General features: G+C 36.0%; 1 protein-coding gene across 1 annotated transcript; it reads right to left on the reverse strand.

The window, feature by feature from the left end:
* Positions 1-2,503: 2,503 nt before the first annotated feature.
* Positions 2,504-6,918, reverse strand: LOC139847674 (uncharacterized). Its single transcript, XM_071837399.1, has 4 exons — positions 6,280-6,918; positions 3,527-3,619; positions 3,293-3,360; positions 2,504-3,185 (listed from the first exon to the last, which is right to left on the reverse strand). Exons 1-4 carry the CDS (start codon positions 6,904-6,906, stop codon positions 2,942-2,944), a joined length of 1,032 nt encoding a protein of 343 aa, XP_071693500.1. The 5' UTR covers positions 6,907-6,918; the 3' UTR covers positions 2,504-2,941.
* Positions 6,919-22,750: the final 15,832 nt, after the last annotated feature.

Genomic DNA, 22,750 nt, shown 5'->3' on the forward strand with positions numbered 1-22,750 from the left:
TCTAAAACATTTTCTTCAACAATATAGTGATCAACTGTATTGTCAGTTGTTGTTGACATACCATCACCAGAGTCTTCATGTTTTTCTTCATCTTGTTGTTGTTGTTCATCATCAACAACTATTGAGTGGCTACGAGTTGCTAATGTACCACATTCCATAGTTTAAATAAGATCCATAAAACCTAATTCTTGGCCGGTTGGAAAGAGTTGCTCATATTGAATTTTAATATGAGCCTGATAGTTTGGATCATTTTGAGAAAAATAATAAATTGTTTCTAAAGTTTGATCGTCGATAAGTTCATTTCTGCATTCATTTCCATTGAAAACGAACCACAAGATCATTTTCAATGTATGTCTCTTTGACCGCCCCCTACATAATAGTAAGCCATTTGATTTAACTGCATACAATTAAGTTTAAACACAAAACTCCTTCTAAATGTTGTGTCATCACTAGTAAGCCAACCATTATCAAAAGTAATCTTGCCACCCCAAACAAAATGAACCATAAATGGACGAATTGTAGTCATTTAACTATGTGAGATTGGTGTTTTTTGTAGTTTTCAAATAGTGATTTTGTTTATGTATAAACCTCAGTTTGATGTGTTTGAAATGTAATTGTGTTGTTTGTGATGTTATTAAATTGAAGATAATTATGGTATAAATAAATAAAAAATGGATAAAAAATTTGATTATGACAAGGCATGGTTTCAGTCTATAATTGAGCTAGGGTGCAGCACTGAAAACTAGCTTTCCAAAGACCGGTTTCACTATTACAAAATAAAAGCCTGTAAACTGGCGCTTGAAAAGCCGGTTTAGAGCACGGGTGGAAAAAAAGTGTCTCGTCACTCTGAAAGCCGATGCCATCTGAACAAAGTAGACACAAACCGGCGTTTGAAACACCGGTATGGGTTGACACGTGACAAACCGACTTTTCAAAGTCCGGTTATACTAGTTTCGTAAAACTTTTATCCAAATTCCTAGTTTTGTAAAGTTATTTCTTAATAATACTATTTCAAAAAAATAGTAATAATAATAAAATTCTATGTTTGTTATCCTTTGAGCTTGTGCATCCTTTACTAGATTCATATAGAAATACAGGGTGAAGGTGACCAATGGGTTAACACTAGGGATGGCAATGGCCACCCGATCCGGTAGATATCCACCCGATCCATTCGCTTCGTGATGGATATGGATGAACCTTAATGGATATGGATACGGATATGGATGAACCTAAATAGATATGGATATGGATGAAAAGTTTCATCCATGGATATATCCATTACAACCCGAAATACCTATACAAATATATAAATATAGATATGTGCTTATATATGTACTGTTACAAGCTCATTTACCATTAGATTTACATTTTGTTTTCAACCCTATAATGAAATAACTATAATATATTACAAAAAAATATGTATATGTAACAAAATAAACTTACAAATCTTATATTTAATTTTTTATAATCTATGTCTTATAATAAATTTAACAAATTTTGTTATATCTTCGACAAAGGTTACACATTTTTATGGATAGGGTTTAATAATGTCATGTTATATTTATTTTTGCTATACTACGTTTTCGTTTTAATCGCATATTATAAAATATTATAACATTTTTTAAATATCCATTGGATATCCATTAACTCGCTTAATCCACTGGATATGGATATGGATGGATGACGTGAAACTAAATGGATATGGATATGGATGAACAAAAACTAAATGGATATGGATATGGATATAGCGTCACCCGGTCCATATCCGATCCATTGCCATCTCTAGTTAACACAAGTTGGGTAGGGTTAACACGTTGAACACCTTTTGTTGGATATATATATATATATATATATATATATATATATATATATATATATATATATATTGGTAGGATCATTGGAGAAGTAACCAACTGGGAGGAAGCAAGGGAAGCAATTTTTTTTTTTTCGTTTTTTGAAAAAACTTTGTTCACGAACATTATAGATTGGATGAAAATATAAACATTTAAACAAGACACTTTGTGATAAATGTTTTTATTTTGGCAGAAAAACGCTCGAAGAAATAATATATAACAATTACCGTGTTTTTTCGAACGTATTTTAAGAGTTTAGATATTAGGGTTTAGAAATTTAAGGTTTAGGGTTTAAATTTAGGGTTTGGATTGAGGCTTTAACACGAAGAGTTTAGAGTTTAGTGTTTAGGGTTTAAGGTTTTGGGTTTAGGGACTAAACCAAAACACTAGACCCTAAACTCTAAATCGAGCTAAATTTTGACAAAAAGTACTTCACAAAACATGAAAAAAAACGTTCGAAGATTAACATTCTTCACGATCAATATTACATCTTGAATGTTATTTTTGTCGATCGTTTTTTCGCCCAAATAATAACATTCATCACGAAGTGTCTTTTTTAAATGTTCATGTGTGATCTTGATGTTTGAAAAAAAAAAATTCGAAAAAAACGAAAAATAAAAATTTGTTTCCCCCGCTTCCCCCAATTGGTTACTTCCCCCTTGTATACATGTGAATACATATACATACTCGGTAAATCATGACCTATTTACCTATTTGAGATCGAATATGACCCATATTGACCAAAATTTGGGGCTCATAGATTTCAGTGGATCTTATGTAATAAAGATTTTAGATCCTCAGCCTTCTGAAATCTGAACCGTGGCCATGATTTCTATTTTTAGTGTCTGATCCATATGTTTTCCCATAATCTTTTGCTTAAACGCTTTCACTTAGTAAGTAACGATAGATACAGCAGGTGTAAAAGAGTTGCACTCGGTCAATAACAGTTAAAGATTTGAAAATTTGGGCGACTCCAACAAATTGGCATGAGCTTGCTATTATGCGCATGATTTCAAGGTGCCAATAGTGTCTCAGCCTCTCAGGTAACCAACCAGTCAGGTAATCAATATATATTTTGAGCGTCAGAATCATGTAGTAACGGTTACTACGCCATTTTGTTGTAGAGGTTGAGGATTGTGGTGGTTAGCTGTTGTGGCAGTTATGGTAGTTGGAGAGGCAGTAGCCGTTTTTTGTGCGGTTGATGAGGGAATAGGAGGGACTTGAGGGAGTAAAAAGGACTTTAGGTGTTTGTAAAATTCTTTCGGTTTTTCGACAATGTAAGCATGCCCTGTATTCTTTATCACCACCATATCTGCATTATCACCCAAATGCCTGCATGTTTATGATTCATAACCATAACCCATTAATAGTTGTTCATTTTTTTATCCATTTGACTTTCAAAAGTCAAAACACAGGCTCACAGACATTAAAAGTCTTACCTTTTTAATCTGTAACCCAATTCTAACGGAAAGATTTGATCTTTATCACCCCAGATTATCCTAGCTGGCTGCAGTTTTAAAATTATTAATGGTACGTATATACAAGTCTGCAGGCAATCGCTTAAAACCTGGTTGAAACCGGGTCAAGCACCGGTTTCATAACATTGTCTGCATGTACAAAAATGTGCATAGAACAGGTGCCATTAAAAGTCAAACTTGAAGTCAGAAGTTGACCTGGGGTATTTTGGGTAGTTCCGAAAGCTTACGGTCTTTGGCTAGAGCATGAATGAGCTCCTTTTTCTCCTCAACGTGTTCTTTATTCATCTCCTGAACACAACCTTTTTTGTGTTACACTTTATTATTTTTTTAAGTAAATATTGATCATCAAAGGTATTGTGACTTACAATAGCCTGTATCAAATGTAATTAAGATGTATATATATATATATATATATATATATATATATATATATATATATATATATATATTTTTTTTTTTTTTTTTTTGAAAGGCAAGCTTGCATCAGTCCGGACCGAAGCCTAGTCATCATTTGCACACACACATGCGCTTTCGGGCAGGAAACCCGAACCACACTCTGAGGATCCGACCCTTTAACCATCCCGAGGGGCAGGCGGGCCGGATCTTAGTCCCGGAGCGGGTCGGTAAAACCTTCCCTTTGGGCCACCTTCAAGGAATATATTTCAATTCCTAGAGCGGGTGACGATGCTCGAACCCGAGACCTCTAGCCCTGCGAGTACACAAGTGTAACCGCGGTACCATTGAAGCAATGCTTCGTTGGTGTATATATAATATATTGCTTTCGTTATCTTTGCAAATGAGTATTTTTAGCTCATAGAAATTCACAATATGAACTGTTTAAAATAGGAATTCCAATTACTTTAAACTAGTAGAGGAGCCCTCGCTCCGCGTCGGACTCCGTTTCAGATATAATTTGTTGTGTTTGGTTCGTAAAATTATTTCGTGTTTAACGGTTATGTCAGTTAAACCTATCCCAAGTCGTACAAAAATTTAAAGGCGGTTAAAAATTTAGGTAGATTTGTTGGAGAGTTTTATGAAAAATAAAGAAGTTACGATTTGGCCCTTGAACTTTAACTTTAGACCCCTATGGAGTTTACATTTTTTACCCTAAGAATTTACATTTGGCGCCCTAAAGTTTATAATGGTTCTCAATGTTTAGTGTGGTGTCATTGTGGGTACAACCTTTTTGCACGACGTATAAACGATTAAAGCATGGGGAAGAACTATTCATAAAGCCTTTGTCTTTTAGAGATGTAGAGAATAATATATATATATATATAATGAGTTACGTAGCTAATTTATAATAAGAAAAAAAGTTAAACAATAATAAAGTGAAAAATTATGTGGTTGATTTAATAATAATAATAATAATAATAATAATAATAATAATAATAATAATAATAATAATAAAATAGTTGTTAGTTAGTAAAAATTATGGGATCGATCTATAATGAATGAGAAGTGTAATGGTATTTTATGTGGTAAGTTTGTAAAAGTTATAAAGTTAAGTATATAAAGATTGAGATTGAATTGTGAGAATATAAAAAGTTTGAGGGGTGTTTCTGAAACTATGAGGCCTACTATTCATTTCTTCTATATCATCGATCTATAATTATTGTTTAGTGTGGTGTCATTGTGGGTACAACCTTTTTGCACGACGTATAAACGATTAAAGCATGGGGAAGAACTATTCATAAAGCCTTTGTCTTTTAGAGATGTAGAGAATAATATATATATATATATATATATATATATATATATATATATATATATATATATATATATATATATATATAATGAGTTACGTAGCTAATTTATAATAAGAAAAAAAGTTAAACAATAATAAAGTGAAAAATTATGTGGTTGATTTAATAATCAAAATAATAATAATAATAATAATAATAATAATAATAATAAAATAGTTGTTAGTTAGTAAAAATTATGGGATCGATCTATAATGAATGAGAAGTGTAATGGTATTTTATGTGGTAAGTTTGTAAAAGTTATAAAGTTAAGTATATAAAGATTGAGATTGAATTGTGAGAATATAAAAAGTTTGAGGGGTGTTTCTGAAACTATGAGGCCTACTATTCATTTCTTCTCTATAATGAATGAGAAGTGTAATGGTTTTTTATGTGGTAAGTTTGTAAAAGTTATAAAGTTAAGTATATAAAGATTGAGATTGAATTGTGAGAATATAAAAAGTTTGAGGGGTGTTTCTGAAACTATGAGGCCTACTATTCGTTTCTTCTATATCATCGATCTATAATGAATGAGAAGTGTAATGGTTTTTTATGTGGTAAGTTTGTAAAAGTTATAAAGTTAAGTATATAAAGATTGAGATTGAATTGTGAGAATATAAAAAGTTTGAGGGGTGTTTCTGAAACTATGAGGCCTACTATTCATTTCTTATATATCATTTAGATATATAGAGTAATGTGAAAATTATGTGGTAAGTTTGTAAAAGTTATAAAGTTAAGTATATAAAGATTGAGATTGAATTGTGAGAATATAAAAAGTTTGAGGGGTGGTTCTGAAACTATGAGGCCTACTATTCATTTCTTCTATATGATTTACATATGTAGAATAAAAAAATAATAATTAATTTGTTGGCATTTGGTGGAATGATTTTTTAGACCTTTCTCTTTTAATCCAGAATATTATATTCTACTTTTTTATTTATATTACATGAAGCATGTTCCAGAATGCTCTACTTTTTTTTCAAAGTAACAATGTTTTTTGAGTCAATAATCCTCTTAACAATTGTGGACCAGACTTTTTTACAAGTTTTTACACCACAAATTTGGTAAATATATCATAGCAAGTTAGCAACTACTACTTTGGTAAAAACTAACAATATATTATAATCTTAATCTCCTTTTTATATGTAAAATAATAACAGGATATACATTTGAGATAAAAATGTACGTAGTCAAAATTAAACTTACATCAATGAAGTCCATAAGTAAGCAATTAGGAGTTTTCACCGGCGGCTTAACAAACGTAAACCTCATCAACTCCTTCATCTTTTCCGGCGTCTGCGGCAGCAATATCTCCGCCGCTTCTTCCAAACTCTTCACCGGAAACAACCCATCAGCCAAGTCATTTTCCTCCAAACACACCCCGGCGCAACATATCACAACTCTTTCCACCATTTCCTTAAACTGCGCTGCCATACTATACGCCACAAACCCACCATAACTCAACCCAACCACCCTCAATTTCTTCACTGAGTTAACTTCCATAACTCGGTACACACACTCAGCTTGGAACGAGTCAGACCGATCCGTACGAGTCGTGTACGAGTCACCAAAAAAGACTAAGTCTGGTACGTAGACATTGAAGTGGTGAACGAAACGGGGGATGATATCTGGGCCCCACTGCCACATGGCGTTGGCTCCGAGTCCATGGAGTAAGAGTAAGTTGGGTCGGGTTTGTTTACGGGTCTTGGGTACCCAGCAGTGGATGATGGTGCCGTCGCCGAGGTCAGTAATGGTTGATCGGAGACCGGAGGTGGAGAAAGTGGATCTTAAACACCAGTTTCTTGAAGCTGTTAAGCTGAAACATTTTGTCATCACTAGTGCTTAATATAATTTAGATTATGATTTATAAATAAAAGGCACACAGTTGAGGTGTTTTCAGTGTGTGTGTTATATTGGTATGTTTAGAAAATGAATAAAGGAGAGAAAGAAAAAGGGAAGAAAATTTGGTCATAAATAATGTGCTTGGGTAGGAATTGAAATTGATTGGTCTCACTTTTTTCCTTGATTTTTTTTTTTTTTTTTTCCTTCCGAAAAAAAAGTCATATATAAAAGGTCTTCATCAAATTGATGAAACCTAACAATTACAAGTACAATGACGGTTTAGAAACGGTCACATAACATTACAAGAAATTGAAATAAGGATAACTTAAACAAGAAATGATGGATTTTGCTCCCACACGTAAGCTTGTATACCGTGAACAAGTTTGAGATTAGACGCCCAAAGAAAGACCTTGAGTTTGATATTGCGAACGATACTTGAACGACATGTAAACTTGCCATTGAAAATAATGTCGTTTCTGTCGGTCCAAATGGCCCAAATGATAGCGGGTCCTATCATCTTCCAAAACTTGGATGCTTTGATTCCCATACCATAGTACCAATCAAACAAAAATCGAGGATAGATCCTGGGATGACCCACCAAATATTCCACCATCGGAATAAATCTAACCAAATACTCGATGACCATTTGCAATGAATTAACAAATGGTCGATTGTCTCAGTTTCAAGTCTACACCAAACACATAAAGTAGATTGATTTAAAGGTAAGATCTGTCTTCTAGCCAAAACGTCTTTCACGGGGATGCTTTTCTTGATTGCGAGCCAATGAAAAAAAAATGTTATTTTTTATATTAATTTTATTACAGTAATTATAAATATAAATAATTAATAATTAATACTTAGTACTCGTAATATTTTGTTCTTTTTTTATAAGGCATGTGGGTCTTGAACCGTACAATGTAGAAAACTAAATTAAAGTATTATTTTGCCTAACGAAAAATAATTAGTGTTTTAATAGGCGCCGATTTTGTGAATAGACATATAAGACCATAGATAAAGGTAATTGTGACGTGAAGTGAGTAAGGTGTACTTTTAGGGGCAAGTCAATGACTATATCACGGCAGATAAAGGTGGGTTGTAATTGGGGGCTTTTGTAAGAAGTTTGACGGTGATGTGGTAAATTTGATTGGTATTTGAGGTGTAAATAATTAAAAGTGGAAGAGAGAAAATACTCATAACCAATTGCATGCTGCCATGTCACAAGCCGCCCCTTTCCTCTCTCCGTGATCCGCCGACCAACGCCTGAAGACGAACGCCCACAAACGCTCCATTTCGGGCGTTTGTAGGGACGTTTGTCTTGACACCTCATGAGCATTTGGGGGAATGCAGCTCCATTATTGTGACAACCCGGAAATTTCTGACCAAATTTAAACTTTATCTTTATATTATTCCGACACGATAAGCAAAGTTTGTTAAGTTGAATCTCAAGAAGTGTAAACTGTATTCATACATTCATTTAACCTTGACTAAACCCTGACGATTCACAAACCATTATAATTGAATTGGAAAATATACATATATATATATATATATATATATATATATATATATATATATATATATATATATATATATATATATATATATATATATATATATATATATATATATATATTACAAAAATATAATATTAACTTAGTCAAAAAAAAACGTCCTGATTTAAAATAATATATTTTGATAAACAACAAGTCACTGATTTATAGAAGCAAATGACAACAACGCTCAATTTTATAAGTTACATTTTTTATAAGGTAATTTATTGATGAGTAAGTCAAATTATTAATAAGGGTACACGTCGCGTAACGTAAAAGGCTAGTTTTCTAAACGTACGAAAGTGCGTTCGAAAAACCGAAAGTGGTACACGAGTCGAGTATCAACGTGCGAGTCAACGGACCTAAAATTACAAGTCAACTATGTACATGAATATAATATAATATATATATATAATTGATATAAATTATATATATATTATATATATAATAAAATGTCGACAAACAAGAAAACAAAAAAATTGTGAGCTGAATTTTGGGGCCATGCGACCGCATGAGAAATAGTCATAAAACCCATGCGATCGCATGGCAGTCAGAATTCAGAAACATTCTATAAATTGGCCAGTTTGCTCAACAAACACACACATATTAATATCTATATTACTCTGTATTATATTTTATATTTATTATTTATATTATTATTATTATTATTATTAAGATTAATATTATTATTAATCTTATAGTTAGGAGTATTGTTATTAGTATTATTATACATAAAATACTACGACGAGGTCATGAGCGAATTATTTTCAAACAAGCCTTCCGAGCGGGATAGAGCTAGGAAAACTATGGGTTATAACTATGGAGGTTATGGGTAATGTTCGTGAGCATTGTTCGCAAGTCAAACTAGTATTTATCATCTCCGTTGCGTCTACGTACTTTTCTGCAATATTGAATCACAATATTGATACGTAAGCATTTATATCTTATCTTTTATATATTAATAGTGTATCCATGTCTAGTACTCGAGTATATATGTTTATGCATGCTTGTATGCTTTAATTTTGTCGTTAGATAGTTTATGCTAAATCACAAATTTGATACATATATTATTGATAAAAGGTATATGATATACATGTCATTGAAAAGCTGTCAAAAAATTAATAACTTTTCATTTAGAAATCGTATGTTTTCGATGAACGGATTAAAAGTTATTGTCAACTGAATTATAATTAACATTAATTAAAATTGCTTTTGAATCTGTAATTGATATTTAAACAACTTGTTTATAAGATTGATAAATTGGATTTTCAAATATTACTAATCGAGTAAATAATTTCTATATAAGGCACGTCTCGTCTTGTTGAACAATTGTCAAAGTTGACTGTCTTATCATGTTTTAAAGCTTTATAAACACTATAATCTGATTTTTCAAGTATTGGAAAACTATATGAAAATCATGTTCGATTGCCATGATAATTCAAATATAATATAGCCCCTGAAATAAATAATATTTTGAGTTTGATAAACTATAAATTCGTTCAATTATCAAGACTTATACTATGTTAATAAACATGTATAGATTTAAAGATCATATTAGGTCAGGTTGACTTTTGAGATGACTTTTGTTAAACTTCTGCATGTCGGCCTTGAGCATTAGGATTGTAATACACTATGACCCAACCTAATTTATGTAGCGACCCGACCAAATCATGTTTGACGGCGCCGTCTACTTAGGTCCCGTTACGTGGTCATAAGTCTTTAAGACAAAGTTTGACCAAAATATGTCGCCTTCATTTCAAAATAAGGATTGTTCCCAAAGTTTACAAGAATTGTTCAACCAATAGTTAAGTTACAACGTTATAATACGAATGAAATCTAGGCGACACGGTTTAAAGTAAAGTCAAAAGACGCTCCATGAAATGCACATATACTCGACATCCAATGCAAGTATCAAATAATGAGCGGAAGCATGTATCATGTATCGTTCAAGGACCTGAGAAAAACATAGAAATCTGTCAACGAAAACGTTGGTGAAATCATAGGTTTAAGTAAGTAAGTACAAGTGAACCACAAGATTTGCATCAATGAAATAATAGTAATACATTCCAAAAGTTTGTTTCACGAGCACCCAATTATCAATGCTTAACATTCCTTCCATTGAACCCCATCACTTAGTGCTAGAACATACACTGTTTCTCGAAAATATATTTCATTCGTAAACGGTAGCGAACCGTTTGAATGAGGGTTTGTCAAACCCATATGGATCCATACAACATAAGTTCTCGCTTACACCCGGCAAGTGTAACTAATGATAATCGAATTGAGGATTTTGTTCTAAACTCGTATGTAGAATGTTTGTTTTCCTGTACTTGTGTTCACTTAGTAAAAGAAATGTTTATGTTTTCTCATCCCAAATGTAAGTTCAAAAAGAGTAAAAGTGGGACTATGATCTCACCTTGAGTGCACGAGTAGTAAAGTACTTCGACAAGTAAACGTGTGCAAAGAACAATGCTAGTCTTGACCTAAACAATAGGTTGTATCAATAACGGTAAACACGATAGGTCAAAGATGTTCAATTAGTCCTATGGCTCGTTACGACTCAATAATGTAGCATGTGAATCAAGTTGTCATGTTTCATGCAAGGTACAAGTATAAAAACATGTTAGAACGATTGCACAATTATTTGGTTAAGTTTGATTAAAAGTCAACTTGGTCGGGTCAAAGTCAACAGAAAAGTCAACGGGGTCGGGTTGGATATCCGACAATTTTTCTAAGTTACATAATCATATATGAGCATGTTGGCCAAGTTTCATGTTAATCGGAGGTCCGTAGCATAGCAAACATTTTCATGTCAAATGACCAAAGCAAACAGCCAGTTTTAGCCAAATGGGACGGCGTCCTGAGAAGCTAGACGGCGTCCCGGTTTGAAGGTTGGGACGGCGTCCCGAGAAGCTAGACGGCATCCCGGTTTGAAGGTTGGGACGGCGTCCCGAGAAGCTAGACGGCGTCCCGGTTTGAAGGTTGGGACGGCGTCCCGAGAAGCTAGACGGCGTCCCGGTTGGTTTCCAGGCCCTGTTGTTTGCTGCAACTCTAAGTGCACGAACCAACAATCAAACCAACCCAAATTACAAACCGCAAACAATTAGAACATGTATTTTATATCACCGGAAAGGTAATTTGACGAGTAAAACACCTAGACACATTTCATCAAGCAATTCAACACTTACACACCCCAAAACCGCATTTAAACGTCCATAATCAAGGTTCAAGTTCCAAATATGCATTTCATGATTCGGGCAACCAATTTACATGTATGATATGTTGTTTCGAAGGTAATCATACACACATTGCAACAAAATTCTTATCTACAATATTTCATAGCATTTGGTGCATCAAAAGTTCATCTAAAGCTTATCAAACCCTAATCCAAGTTCACAAAATCACTAATCATGTTCTTGGAGTTTCCTTAATCAACCTATACATCAAAACGAAGCTAATGATACTAGGAACACAATTAGAACATGAACTTTTAACATCTAACAACATATGATCATCCAAAATTCAAGAACAACACACCAAATTTCAAGTTCATGCTAGTTACACTAAAACAACGAGATCGAGCATACAAATTACATACACGACATCACAATGAGCCATAGACACTAACTAACACCATTTCAAGTCAAAAACACGAATTTAGAGAAATCTAGAGTTTTAGAAATGTTACCCAAACAAGATGAAGTTGGTACCAAAATGAAGAGGATGAAGAGAGGATCACGAATATGTAATTTATTTTGTTGTAAGCCTCCTAGATCGAATTTAGATGATGATTGAATGAATTTGGAAATTGGGTGTGTGTTCTTGCTAGAGAGAAAGAGAGAGATGGGGATGAAAGTGAATGGGTGAAAGGGGTTTGACCCTTTGACCTAGTCAAGGGTTTGATCCCTTGTCAAGTTTAGTCCCTCAACTTTCGTTCGGGTGCGGGAATTACCTAAACGAGATAATTTAAAACGCGTATCAACGGGAGATGTTATAAACATATAACGGACTTTATATTAGTATAACGGAAAAGTAAATGGAAAAAGGCGGGATGTTACATTACCTACTCCTTAAAAGAAATTTCGTCCCGAAATTTAAGTAGGCGTAGTAGTCGTTGTTTCTTCCTCGAGATCTTGCGTTTCCGAATTCACGAATAGATGAGGATACTTCCTTTGCATTTGATCTTGTCTTTCCCAAGTAAACTCGGGTCCTCTTTTGGCATTCCAACGAACCTTGACAATCGGGATTCGGCTTTGTTTCAATGTCTTGACGGAGGTGTCCACAATTTCAACCGGTTCCTCCACAAAATGAAGTTTGTCATCAATGGTAAGCTCCTCGAGAGGAATGACGATATCGGGTTCGGCAAGACACTTTTTCAAGTTGGATACATGGAAAGTAGGATGAACGGAGCTCACTTGAGGCGGAAGATCTAAACGATAAGCAACGGTTCCAATACGCTCCAAGATTTCGAAAGGACCAATATACCGCGGATTTAGCTTCCCGCGTTTCCCAAAACGGATTACACCCTTCCAAGGTGCGACTTTTAACATTACTCGGTCACCGACTTGAAATTCAAGATCGTTGCGTCGTTTGTCGGTATAGCTCTTTTGACGACTTCGGGCCGTCCTAAGCCTATCTCGGATTTGAACGATTTTCTCGGTGGTTTCGTGAATGAGTTCGGGTCCGGTGATTTGCACGTCGCCTACCTCGGCCCAACAAAGAGGTGAACGACATTTGCGGCCATATAGCGCTTCAAAAGGTGCGGCTTTAATACTCGCGTGATAACTATTGTTATAAGAGAACTCGGCGAGAGGTAAGTGCTTGTCCCAAGCTTTTCCGAAATCAACCACGCAAGCTCGTAACATGTCTTCCAAGGTTTGGATTGTACGTTCGCTTTGTCCATCGGTTTGAGGATGATATGCGGTGCTCATGTCTAAACGCGTTCCCAACGCTTCTTGCAATGTACGCCAAAATCTAGAAACGAAACGGCCATCTCGGTCGGAGATAATCGATAAAGGTACACCGTGTCGGGCTACGATCTCCTTAATGTAAAGTTGTGCAAGTTTCTCCATTTTGTCCGTTTCTTTCATGGCAAGGAAGTGTGCGGATTTGGTGAGACGGTCAACAATAACCCAAATGGTATCATAACCGCCCGTCGTTTTTGGTAGTTTGGTGATAAAATCCATCGTTATTCTTTCCCACTTCCATTGCGGGATCTCGGGTTGTTGAAGTAGTCCGGACGGTCTTTGGTGTTCGGCTTTGACTTTGGAACATGTCAAACACTTGGAAACATAAGTAGCTACGTCCCTTTTGATGTTCGGCCACCAATATAGTTGTTTAAGGTCGTGGTACATCTTATTGGCACCGGGGTGAATCGAGTATCGTGACTTATGGGCTTCATCTAAAATAAGGCTTCGTAGATCCCCATAACTAGGCACCCAAATTCTTCCGGCGAAATATCGGAGTCCGGTTTCTTTAACTTCGAATCGAGAGGTGAGGACGTTCAAGTGTTCGAGAGAGATGTTTTCATCCTTGAGAGCCTCATCTTGGGCTACCCGAATTTGGCTATTAAGGTTGGTGTGAATGGTGATGTTTAAAGCTCGGACACGGAGAGGCACCGCTCTTTCTTTTCGACTTAAGGCATCGGCTACTACATTTGCCTTCCCGGGATGGTAACGAAGCTCGCAATCGTAATCGTTCAAAGTTTCAATCCACCGTCGTTGTCTCATGTTTAGTTGCTTTTGATCGAAAATGTGTTGGAGACTTTTGTGGTCGGTAAAGATAGTACTCTTGGTTCCATAAAGATAGTGTCTCCACATTTTAAGTGCAAAGACGACGGCTCCGAGTTCGAGATCATGTGTCGTATAGTTTCGTTCATGAATTTTGAGTTGTCGAGAAGCATAAGCAATGACTTTCGTTCGTTGCATCAATACACACCCAAAACCATGTTTTGAGGCATCGCAATATACAACAAAGTCATCATTGCCTTCGGGAAGTGACAAGATAGGAGCGGTGGTTAGCTTCGTTTTCAAGATTTGGAATGCGGATTCATGTTCGGTCGCCCAAATGAATTTCTTTCCCTTGTGAGTCAATGCGGTTAGAGGACGTGCAACCAAAGAGAAATTTTCGATGAATCTACGATAGTACCCGGCGAGACCCAAAAATTGACGAATGTGAGTAGGAGTAGTAGGAGTCTCCCATTTGCTAATGGCTTCGATTTTCGTTGGATCGACTTTAATACCTTGGTCACTTACAACATGACCAAGAAATTGAACTTCCTTTAACCAAAATTCACACTTGGAGAATTTGGCATAGAGTTGTTCTTGTCTTAAAAGTTCAAGCACGAGTCGGAGATGTTGTTCGTGCTCTTCTTCATTTTTAGAATAGATCAATATGTCATCGATGAACACAATAACAAATTTATCGAGATACGGTTTGTACACGCGGTTCATAAGATCCATGAACACCGCCGGTGCGTTAGTGAGACCAAATGGCATGACAAGGAATTCATAACTACCGTAACGAGTCCGGAAAGCGGTTTTGGAGATATCTTCCCCCTTAACCCTTAATTGATGATAACCCGAGCGGAGATCGATTTTCGAATATACACAAGACCCTTGTAGTTGATCAAAGAGGTCATCGATGCGAGGAAGAGGATATCGGTTCTTAACCGTCAATTTATTTAGTTCACGATAATCAATGCACATTCGTAGGGATCCGTCTTTCTTTTTAACAAACAAAATCGGAGCGCCCCAAGGTGAATGGCTAGGTTGGATAAAACCACGATCAAGTAGTTCTTGGATTTGACTTTGCAATTCTTGCATTTCGGATGGGGCGAGTCTATATGGTGCACGTGCTACGGGTGCGGCCCCCGGAATGAGATCGATTTGGAATTCAACCGGTCGATGAGGCGGAAGACCCTGCAATTCGTCGGGAAATACATCGGAATAGTCACTAACAATTGGCACATCATCGATGTGCTTCTCATCGGACTCGACTTTCTTAACGTGAGCAAGGATCGCAAAACAACCCTTACGGAGTAGTTTTCTAACTTTAACACACGAAACGAGGTTGAGTCCGGTGCAACTCTTATCGCCATAGACGATCAAAGGTTCACCATTCTCGATAGGAATTCGGATTGCGTTAAGATCACAAAGAATGTGAGATTTCGTTTTGACTAACCAATTCATACCGATTATTACATCAAAGCTTCCTAGTTCCATGGGTATCAAATCAATTTCAAATTCCTTACCCAAAATGTTTATCGTACACCCCCGGTAATAAGTGTCGGCACTTAATAGTTTCCCGTTAGCCACTTCAATGGTGTAAGTGGTATCTAATGGAAGAGGTGGAGTGCTAAAAGAATGAGTCAAAGTCTTGGATACAAAGCATTTATCTGCACCTGAATCGAATAAGCAAGAGACATAAGAATTGTTGAGAAGAAACGTACCCGTGACTAGTTCAGTGTCATCCCGGGCTTCCTCGGTGTTTATGTTGAAAGCTCGGCCGCGCGTATTGGGGTTATCTTTCTTCTTTGGGCATGCATTTCTATAATGACCCGTTTGGCCACATTGGTAACAAGTGCCCGTCTTTGGTGCATTGGGCCACTTTCGAGCGACGGGAGTGGCACTTTTACAATCGTTGGCCTTATGACCAACTCCTTGGCACCGGTGGCAAATTAACTTACTACATTCGCCAAAGTGATGTTTGTTGCATTTGTTGCAAAGAGGTAGGTTCCCGGCATAACCCCTCTTGCCGTCGGAGGTGTAAGGCTTCTTAGCAAAGTTGTTGTTGCTTGATTGGGAGGGTTCCCACTTTCTTTTGTTGCCGCCCGATTTATCCTCGGCCTTAGGTGCCGGAACTATGATTTCGTCAACCGTTTCAATTAGTTGGTGAGCCATGTTCATAGCGGCTTGATGAGTAGTGGGTTTAGATGACATCACCCCTTGTTTGATGCTTTTTGGAAGACCGAGCATGTAGAGCTCAATCCTTTGAGATTCGGGGTTAACAAGATTAGGACACATCAAGGATAGTTCGGCGAAGCGTTGATTATAAGCTTTAAGATCGTTTCCGACCGCTTTCAAAGCTCTTAGTTCTTCCTCAAGCTTTCGGGTTTCTTCGCGCGGAAAATATTCAACAATCATCTTTTCCTTTAGATCGGCCCAAGAGAGGGCATGAGCTTCATCGGTACCCACCGATTGAACATAGGTGTTCCACCATGTTAGAGCAATTCCGGAGAAAGTGTGAGTGGAGTATTTGACCTTGTCTTGGTCCCGACAACCGCTTATGCTAAAGACGGCTTCCGTTTGCTCAAACCATCGGGTGAGCACGACCGGTCCCCCGGTTCCATCAAAAGTGTGAGGTTTGCACCCCATGAAAGCTTTATAGGAGCATCCCTCGTTTGAGTTTCCGGCTCCATTGTTGTTGTTGTTGTTGTTGTTGTTGTGGTTGTTGTTATTATTGTTGTTGGATGAGTGACCGGCCATGGCCGCATCTACGGCGGTAGCTATCATCCGTTCGAGAGCTTGTTCGGGAGTTTCATTGCGGCGTACACGACGAGGAGCCATTGTTCCTTCAAGACACAAGAATATCATTGATTAGTATTCTCAATAATACTAACCGTGATATAGAATAAAGATAAAGAGAAGTTTTTCCTCGACTCGCCTTAAATTCTTTATGTCATAATGTCGGAACGTTCATATGAGTCACCGTAATATAATCCCGGAAATTATATTACCCTGATTCATATGTGCATTCGACATCATTTCATATAGTCAAGGTGGCGCGTCAATCAAATTAAACAACGTGAGATTAAGATGAACTAAGAGTAGATATGAGTAGAAGCGTTCGAGTATAAATGCACAAGTAGTCAAGTAATTCCTACTTCAAGTCTATATGCCGGTTGTAGTCTAGACTCACCAATGTACCCTATGACTCGGGGTTGACACTAATGAACTCTAAATCCCTACAACCAACGCTCTGATACCATCTGTAGCGACCCGACCAAATCATGTTTGACGGCGCCATCTACTTAGGTCCCGTTACGTGGTCATAAGTCTTTAAGACAAAGTTTGACCAAAATATGTCGCCTTCATTTCAAAATAAGGATTGTTCCCAAAGTTTACAAGAATTGTTCAACCAATAGTTAAGTTACAACGTTATAATACGAATGAAATCTAGGCGACACGGTTTAAAGTAAAGTCAAAAGACGCTCCATGAAATGCACATATACTCGACATCCAATGCAAGTATCAAATAATGAGCGGAAGCATGTATCATGTATCGTTCAAGGACCTGAGAAAAACATAGAAATCTGTCAACGAAAACGTTGGTGAAATCATAGGTTTAAGTAAGTAAGTACAAGTGAACCACAAGATTTGCATCAATGAAATAATAGTAATACATTCCAAAAGTTTGTTTCACGAGCACCCAATTATCAATGCTTAACATTCCTTCCATTGAACCCCATCACTTAGTGCTAGAACATACACTGTTTCTCGAAAATATATTTCATTCGTAAACGGTAGCGAACCGTTTGAATGAGGGTTTGTCAAACCCATATGGATCCATACAACATAAGTTCTCGCTTACACCCGGCAAGTGTAACTAATGATAATCGAATTGAGGATTTTGTTCTAAACTCGTATGTAGAATGTTTGTTTTCCTGTACTTGTGTTCACTTAGTAAAAGAAATGTTTATGTTTTCTCATCCCAAATGTAAGTTCAAAAAGAGTAAAAGTGGGACTATGATCTCACCTTGAGTGCACGAGTAGTAAAGTACTTCGACAAGTAAACGTGTGCAAAGAACAATGCTAGTCTTGACCTAAACAATAGGTTGTATCAATAACGGTAAACACGATAGGTCAAAGATGTTCAATTAGTCCTATGGCTCGTTACGACTCAATAATGTAGCATGTGAATCAAGTTGTCATGTTTCATGCAAGGTACAAGTATAAAAACATGTTAGAACGATTGCACAATTATTTGGTTAAGTTTGATTAAAAGTCAACTTGGTCGGGTCAAAGTCAACAGAAAAGTCAACGGGGTCGGGTTGGATATCCGACAATTTTTCTAAGTTACATAATCATATATGAGCATGTTGGCCAAGTTTCATGTTAATCGGAGGTCCGTAGCATAGCAAACATTTTCATGTCAAATGACCAAAGCAAACAGCCAGTTTTAGCCAAATGGGACGGCGTCCTGAGAAGCTAGACGGCGTCCTGGTTTGAAGGTTGGGACGGCGTCCCGAGAAGCTAGACGGCGTCCCGGTTTGAAGGTTGGGACGGCGTCCCGAGAAGCTAGACGGCGTCCCAGTTTGAAGGTTGGGACGGCGTCCCGAGAAGCTAGACGGCGTCCCGGTTGGTTTCCAGGCCCTGTTGTTTGCTGCAACTCTAAGTGCACGAACCAACAATCAAACCAACCCAAATTACAAACCGCAAACAATTAGAACATGTATTTTATATCACCGGAAAGGTAATTTGACGAGGAAAACACCTAGACACATTTCATCAAGCAATTCAACACTTACACACCCCAAAACCGCATTTAAACGTCCATAATCAAGGTTCAAGTTCCAAATATGCATTTCATGATTCGGGCAACCAATTTACATGTATGATATGCTGTTTCGAAGGTAATCATACACACATTGCAACAAAATTCTTATCTACAATATTTCATAGCATTTGGTGCATCAAAAGTTCATCTAAAGCTTATCAAACCCTAATCCAAGTTCACAAAATCACTAATCATGTTCTTGGAGTTTCCTTAATCAACCTATACATCAAAACGAAGCTAATGATACTAGGAACACAATTAGAACATGAACTTTTAACATCTAACAACATATGATCATCCAAAATTCAAGAACAACACACCAAATTTCAAGTTCATGCTAGTTACACTAAAACAACGAGATCGAGCATACAAATTACATACACGACATCACAATGAGCCATAGACACTAACTAACACCATTTCAAGTCAAAAACACTAATTTAGAGAAATCTAGAGTTTTAGAAATGTTACCCAAACAAGATGAAGTTGGTACCAAAATGAAGAGGATGAAGAGAGGATCACGAATATGTAATTTATTTTGTTGTAAGCCTCCTAGATCGAATTTAGATGATGATTGAATGAATTTGGAAATTGGGTGTGTGTTCTTGCTAGAGAGAAAGAGAGAGATGGGGATGAAAGTGAATGGGTGAAAGGGGTTTGACCCTTTGACCTAGTCAAGGGTTTGATCCCTTGTCAAGTTTAGTCCCTCAACTTTCGTTCGGGTGCGGGAATTACCTAAACGAGATAATTTAAAACGCGTATCAACGGGAGATGTTATAAACATATAACGGACTTTATATTAGTATAACGGAAAAGTAAATGGAAAAAGGCGGGATGTTACAATTTATTAGACATTTATTGACCAACATATGTTCTCTAGGTTGAGATCTACGGTTAATCTTGCATTCCGAGTTACGGTCACTTTTTGATGAATGACCTTATGTGCTACTAAGGTGAGTTTTATTTGCTCCCTTTTTAAATGCTTTTGCAATATATATTTTTAGGCTGAGAATACATGCACTTTATTTTAAACAATGGACACAAGTGCATACTAAATTCTATACTGAGTTTGAACCGAAAATCCCTTAGCTTTGGTAACTAGTAACTGCCGGTTATAAGAACTGGTGAGCGCGAGTAGTAGTATATGGATCCGTAGGGCTTGACATCCCCGTCCGAGCTAGAGCACTAGCCTTTTAACGGACGTATGCTATTTGAGAAGCGTACACGTTGGTTTGCGTGTATTATTAAGATGATTATACAAAGGGTACAAATTATATATACGTTAAGTTTAGTTACCAGGGTGCTCAATTTCGTAGAATATTTTGATAAATGTTTCTGGATGGAACAACTGAAATCTTGTGATCCACCTTTATATACAGATTATGCGCAACATTAAAACTATGAACTCACCAACCTTTGTGTTGACACTTTTAAACATGTTTATTCTCAGGTTTCTAGAAGTCTTTCGCTGTTTGCTTATACGTTATACAAGCTATGTGCATGGAGTCATAGATGCTTTATTCAAGAAAACTTTGCATTCACAAAATCATCACCATGTATCTTATTTTGACTGCATTGTCAACGGATGTAGTATTGTAAACTATTATATACTGTGATTGTCTATACGTAGAAATCATCAGGCGTCGAAAACCTTGGATTTATATATTCATTTATGGTGTGCCTTTTCAAAAGAATGCAATGTTTACAAAACGTATCATATAGAGGTCAAAACCTCACTATGAAATCAATGAATGATGTATTCGTCCAAAGGGATTTGGAAGGATCGTCACAATTATCTATGGTCTAATAAAGTTTTTGTTTTTGGGTGGTTCGTGATCGATCAATGTAAAAGATAATTCAATCTTTTTAATAATGTGAGGTACGTGTTAGTCGTAGAGATAACAATATTACCCCGAGAAATCTAAGTCCCACGGCCATTACCTTTCATTTGATGAATTTCTTTTTTAAGATTAATCATTTTTCATTTCTCTCTTTTGTATATGTCAATCAAGTTTATCATAACTAGTGTACGAACCCTCGCTTCGCGCCGGGGTTCGGTTTTCAATATATTTTATTGCGTTTAGTTTGTAAAATTATTTCGTGGCTAACGATGATGTCGTTGAAGAGAAACTCGAGTCGAACTAAAAGGTATACCAGTGAAAGATTTAAATATTATTTTAAATTAACAATATATGTGCATCTCCGCGTTTCGCTATGGAATTGTCGACTTTTAAAAATATAACGCAAAATCAACGTGTATGAAAAGTACCCCAAATATTTAGCGTTTTTTAAAAAGCGTCTGTTTTGCGTATAACTTGTGACATTGTGTTCCTAAAATTATTTCGAGTTTAACGATGGTGTCGGAAAAATTTGACTCGTTGCGAGCGAGAAGATATGGCCCGTTGAATATTTGGGTAGAGTTTATTTAAGATTTTTTATGAAAATGGTAATTTGACACTTTATCCCCTGTATGAGGGGTCGATTTGATTTTTTGGAGAAAGTGTGGGGGGTTATATTGTGCAAATGGAATTTAGTTAAGTTAAGTTAAGAGAAAGTGTTGTAGAGACCCGTCCTAATCCATTCGGACGAAGTCCATATCGATTATAAACGATTCACAACAGTTGATTACATCGCAATGTACTTGACCTCTATATGATACATTTTACAAACATTGCATTCGTTTTTTAAAAGACAATCTTTAATTACATCGAAAGTTGACAACATGCATACCATTTCGTAATATATCTTACTATAATTGACTTAATAATAATCTTGATGAACTCAACGACTCGAATGCAACGTCTTTTGAAATATGTCATAAATGACTCCAAGTAATATCTCTAAGATGAGCAAATGCACAGCGGAAGATTTTTTTCGTACTGAGAATGAACATGCTTTAAAGTGTCAACCAAAAAGTTGGTGAGTTCATTAGTTTAACATAAATAATCATTTCCATCATTTTAATAGACCACAAGATTTTCATATTTCCATTTCTCATAAACATACGTCCCATGCATAGAGACAAAATTATCATTCATATGGATTGAACACCTGGTAATCGACATTCACAATATGCATATAAGAATATCCCCATCATTTCGGGATCCTCCTTCGGACATGATATAAATTTCGAAGTACTAAAGCATCCGGTACTTTGGATGGGGCTTGTTGGGCCCGATAGATCTATCTTTAGGATTCGCGTCAATTAGGGTGTCTGTTCCCTAATTCTTAGATTACCAGACTTAATAAAAAGGGGCATATTCGATTTCGATAATTCAACCATATAATGTAGTTTCAATTACTTGTGTCTATTTCGTAAAACATTTATAAAAATTGCGCATGTATTCTCAGCCCAAAAATATAAAGGGTAAAAAGGCAAATGAAACTCACCTATTGTATTTTGTAGTAAAAATACATATAACGACAATGATCAAGTGTAGGGTTGGCCTCGGATTCACGAACCTATATTCAATATGTATATTAATATATGTAATGGAAATCTCATAATCCCATTTATTAATTATATAATATTTATGGGTTTGTAGTTATATAAATTTCATACTAAGTTTTATTTTATACATATACTTTGTTTATATGTATTATAACTTAAATTATATGTTATATATCTACTTTGTATATATATATATACATTGAAAATAATTAATATTTATTCAATTAGTTATATTAATATATCTATATATATCATTACATGTTTTAGTGTTATATAT

The sequence above is a fragment of the Rutidosis leptorrhynchoides genome, chromosome 5 (genome assembly GCF_046630445.1).
Source record: "Rutidosis leptorrhynchoides isolate AG116_Rl617_1_P2 chromosome 5, CSIRO_AGI_Rlap_v1, whole genome shotgun sequence".
NCBI lineage: Eukaryota > Viridiplantae > Streptophyta > Magnoliopsida > Asterales > Asteraceae > Rutidosis > Rutidosis leptorrhynchoides.

Bases quoted from the DNA above. Each gene is read 5' to 3' on its own strand.
- LOC139847674 (XM_071837399.1), bottom strand. From the start codon at position 6,906: ATGACAAAATGTTTCAGCTTAACAGCTTCAAGAAACTGGTGTTTAAGA. The intron at 3,361-3,526 runs GTCAACTTCTGA...TTAAAACTGCAG, and splicing joins AACTACCCAAAATACCCCAG to CCAGCTAGGATAATCTGGGG. The intron at 3,186-3,292 runs GTAAGACTTTTA...ATAAACATGCAG, and splicing joins TTGGGTTACAGATTAAAAAG to GCATTTGGGTGATAATGCAG.